This window comes from Anarrhichthys ocellatus, unplaced genomic scaffold, assembly GCF_004355925.1.
Source record: "Anarrhichthys ocellatus isolate YVR2014 unplaced genomic scaffold, GSC_Weel_1.0 scaffold5, whole genome shotgun sequence".
NCBI lineage: Eukaryota > Metazoa > Chordata > Actinopteri > Perciformes > Anarhichadidae > Anarrhichthys > Anarrhichthys ocellatus.
The window spans coordinates 5,397,388-5,401,166 of NW_022280035.1; the positions used below are offsets into that span (position 1 = coordinate 5,397,388).

Here is a 3,779-nt window from a genome sequence, read left to right on the forward strand (position 1 = left end):
CCCCCCCCCCCCCCCCCCCCCCGCCGTTGTGTTCACTCCAAACCAGAACACACCTCGTGATCCGCCGGTGATGATAATGATTCCCCAGCCGGTTTCTGGCCTTATGCTCGGTATTGTCCTGCTGTCTTTTCACCTGTCGTACACCTTCAACGAATCTGGCGAGTCTCATTCATGTATTCATCCGGTCATTCATGCTCCTCGCCGTGAGATTAACACCTCGCACAAGCTGTGAACGTTGTATCATCTTCACACCTACAGCATCCCCTGCACGTTTGTTTTGGGCTGCTCCTTCACCGAGCGGCTGACACTGTGATCACGGATGTCATGCGACGCACGCTGTATTCTCCAAGACAGCAGAAGACTCGCTCGCCCATGTGACTACTGCCTCAAGGTTAACCTGTTACCATGGAGACAAGCCCACCAATGGAAATTCAGCAGACGGTTGCGATGTTGACTGCAAGCTTTTTGTTTTAAGGGGTGACCTATTTTTTATTTTTTTTTCTCCCACCCCCCCCCACAGCTACTCAGACCTACTACATGGGCACGTGCACACACACATTCACACGGATGGAAAAAAAAAACCATGGGGAGGCTACTCACACACACTCACGCTCACACACACTCACGTTCACATACGCACATGTGAAATGAGGTTGTAAGGTTGCAAACAAAAGAAAGAAGGAGCCTGAGATATAATGTAAGAAATGAATCGTATTTTGAAATCATCATCTTTATTTGACCCTAGGATTAAGATTAAAGATCTTTCCTTTGATGGAGCTGAAGACGTGAATATAATAAGGTCCTTCTGTAGTAGACAGCAAAGTGAACTCTTGGTGATATTTAGCCTTTTAGAGAATAGTCTTCAGCGTTTCAGCAGATTCTGCTGTCTTTCAAAAATGTAATAACTGACACTATGAGATAAAACATCTTTTTTTTTTAAAGTGCCACTTTATTACAAAAGTATAAACTTGACTGACATTTCATGAATAGTAATCTTGATATAAAACATTACAATCTTTTGCACTTTAGCACTTAATTACACGCTTTTTGAGTACAAGACCCTGTAGTCTGAATAGCAAACACACAACGTTAGCTGCCACATTTAATTTAGCTGGGCTTTCCAAGAACACACCGTAGCTTCATGGCTTCAAAAACAACAAACAATACACTGAAAATGTTTACATTGCAGCTGTTTTTTTTTTTTTCTTTTTCTTCGCAGTCTGTGTCACAAGAGAAGTCATTCCAAAACACAATTAAACATAATAGAAAAAGATAGATTTCTTGACACTGATGATATATTTATTATTCTTTCTCTTTTGTAATGTACATACACATTGCATCAACATACAGTATTATCACATTGTTTGCTGGGGATATTTGGTCAAATGAAATCGTCAGTGTCATTGTCCTCTGCTGCTTAGCGAAACCATTTGCTTCACATTTTTGCAAATTTTTGCAATATTTTTAACACTGATAACAGAGAGAGGACGGAGCGTTCATCAATCGCGTGATGATGGGACATTGGCTAATACACATCAGTTCTACTGTAGCTTTCCAAGCTGCACTATGGTGAAACCCAAGCAGGTTCATATGACCACAAGGCAGGGACTGTGTAGATGAACGGTCCACGGATGTGGGTGAGGACTGAGCAGAGAGGGAGGTCTGTGAGCGGGCGGTGCAGTGAACTGTCTCCACCTTTAGGACTCGAGCAGCTCTCTTTAGTCTTGTTTCATCCGTACCGTGTGTGTGGCGAGAGGAAAATTAACTCTCCTCTCTGCTGCAAAGAGTCCCACTGAGCCAAACACATCCTCGATCCCACTGGCTTTGTGCTCTACAGAGAAATAAAGCAACGCACTAAAAAATAAACAACCAACGACGATAGAAAAAATAACATTCATATAGAGGTACCACATGACAGTGCTTGATTTTTTTGTTTGTTTTTAGTTTTAAGTTTGATTTTTTTTTTTCTCACTTTTTTTAGCATGCAACTTGTAGCAGGCAAAGTGCAGAAACAGGATCAACAAAGTAAAACACTTAATTTACAGACGGCAGTGGAGACAGTGTTCAGTCCATGTAGGATGAAACAAAACGAGTGAAATATCCGGTCGGTTTTTAAACACGATGATGCTCTAAAATTAGTCGAAGCTTTTAGGAAGAATGCAAAATGTGTGCAATTTTTATTATAATGCTCTCATAATTGTTTCTCTTGGTCCCTGAGCTTTCAAGTATTTTGATTAGTAATTCATTCCTTTATATAATTTAAATTCCGCCCTGAATCACATCTTGACCAACTACAGGGAAGGCCTGTTCATGATAAGTGCTACCAAAATACTTCACACAATGCAGTGCCTCTTGCCCCTATAGGAGTCCTGCTAGGACCTTTTTTTTTTTACCCGCTAGAATTGAGGAAGAATTTAGGCTTGTTTACTTTATTGTGCTTTGCACATATGTATCAGTAAAATAGAAGTGCTACTGTTACCTACAGATCACTCTGCAATGGTCTTGTGCTCATTTAATATTCACTACCTTTGGATTCCTTTTAAGGTTTATAGATTGGACTTTGTGTTCAGCCCAGGTCATAACAGATTAACATTATTGCCCCAAGGCCTGATGAGCCTGTGAGAGGCATTTTGTTATGACTTGAATGTAAACAGTATGTGCAGGTGAGCATGACAGGGGCTCAGCCATCACTCCTCGGGGCGTTAGCTCAGCTCCTTGTGTTCGAAGGTTAGGGAGTCACAGTGCAGCCGCCGCCTCAGAGCCCCGTCACATACATCTCCATGCCGTCGTTGAAAGTGAAGATGGTGGTGGTGCTGGAGGTGGCGGAGCCCTGCTTCAGGTCACCGATGCTCTCGTACAGGTTCTCCCCCGGCAGCAGCAGGGCTTTAGCGGGCAGGTGCTGTAACTTGGGGGTCTGCTGCGTGGGCGGCGGCGGAGGGGGCTGCTGCTGCTGCAAGGGCTGCTGGGCTTTCTTCCTCCTCGGCCGCAGGGTGGCACACGTGTTGGGGGGCCTCTCTCTCTTCCAGGCGCCTCCACCTTCCATGTTCTCATAGGCCAGATCGCACTCCTCTGTCCCGATGGACTCGTAGCAGTGGTCGTCGAGGGGCCCTCCAATGGCTTTGCCCTCCTGAAGGGCCCACGTCTGGGGTTTGACCACGACACTAAACCCCCCGTCCCGGTCTCGGTCCCGGTCACCGCGACCCAAGGTCCGGAAGCCAGGATTGGCTGGGGGAGACCCGGGTACAGCTCGCTTCTTCTTTCCTGGTTTACACACCTTCGAGTACATCTCAGCCACCTGCAGTCAAACAAAACATTACTGAGATTATGGACTGTGGAAAACACTTTCAGGAAGTTCACTTCAGAGTTTTTGTGCTGATGCAATATTTCCAAAAACATCAAATTATTCCTTTAACCATTTTTAAATATTCTGTTTGCTGCAAGCTAAAGAGAATAAATAAACAGTTTCTCAAACTGTGACTCTTACAGGTACATGTCCCTTTGCTTGTTTGTTTTTTTACAACACAAGAAAAAAATAAATGCATTATGCACTATAGAAAATAACATAATATAGACCAGTGATTAATGGTAATACAACGATCAAACGAATTGAGCAAGGACTTACATCATTTTTGGCTACTATTTTTGAATTATGTTTAATCTATTTTATTTTGAAACTGAATATTTCTTTGAGGATTCTTGAGATACCTCATGAAATGAGATACATTTGTGAAACAACCTCTTGGGTTTTTAAAAGATCCCGAGGAATTATTTTTCACAAA

General features: G+C 43.2%; 1 protein-coding gene across 2 annotated transcripts in view; it reads right to left on the bottom strand.

The window, feature by feature from the left end:
* Nucleotides 1-1,277: 1,277 nt before the first annotated feature.
* Nucleotides 1,278-3,779, bottom strand: part of LOC116382374 (uncharacterized) — a 22,688-nt gene continuing 20,186 nt past the window's right edge. For both annotated transcript variants that reach the window (XM_031845382.1, XM_031845381.1), the window contains exon 7: nucleotides 1,278-3,295. In XM_031845382.1, coding sequence (XP_031701242.1) covers nucleotides 2,756-3,295 — 540 coding nt within the window. In that variant the 3' untranslated portion in view covers nucleotides 1,278-2,755. The remainder of the gene's footprint in view (nucleotides 3,296-3,779) is intronic.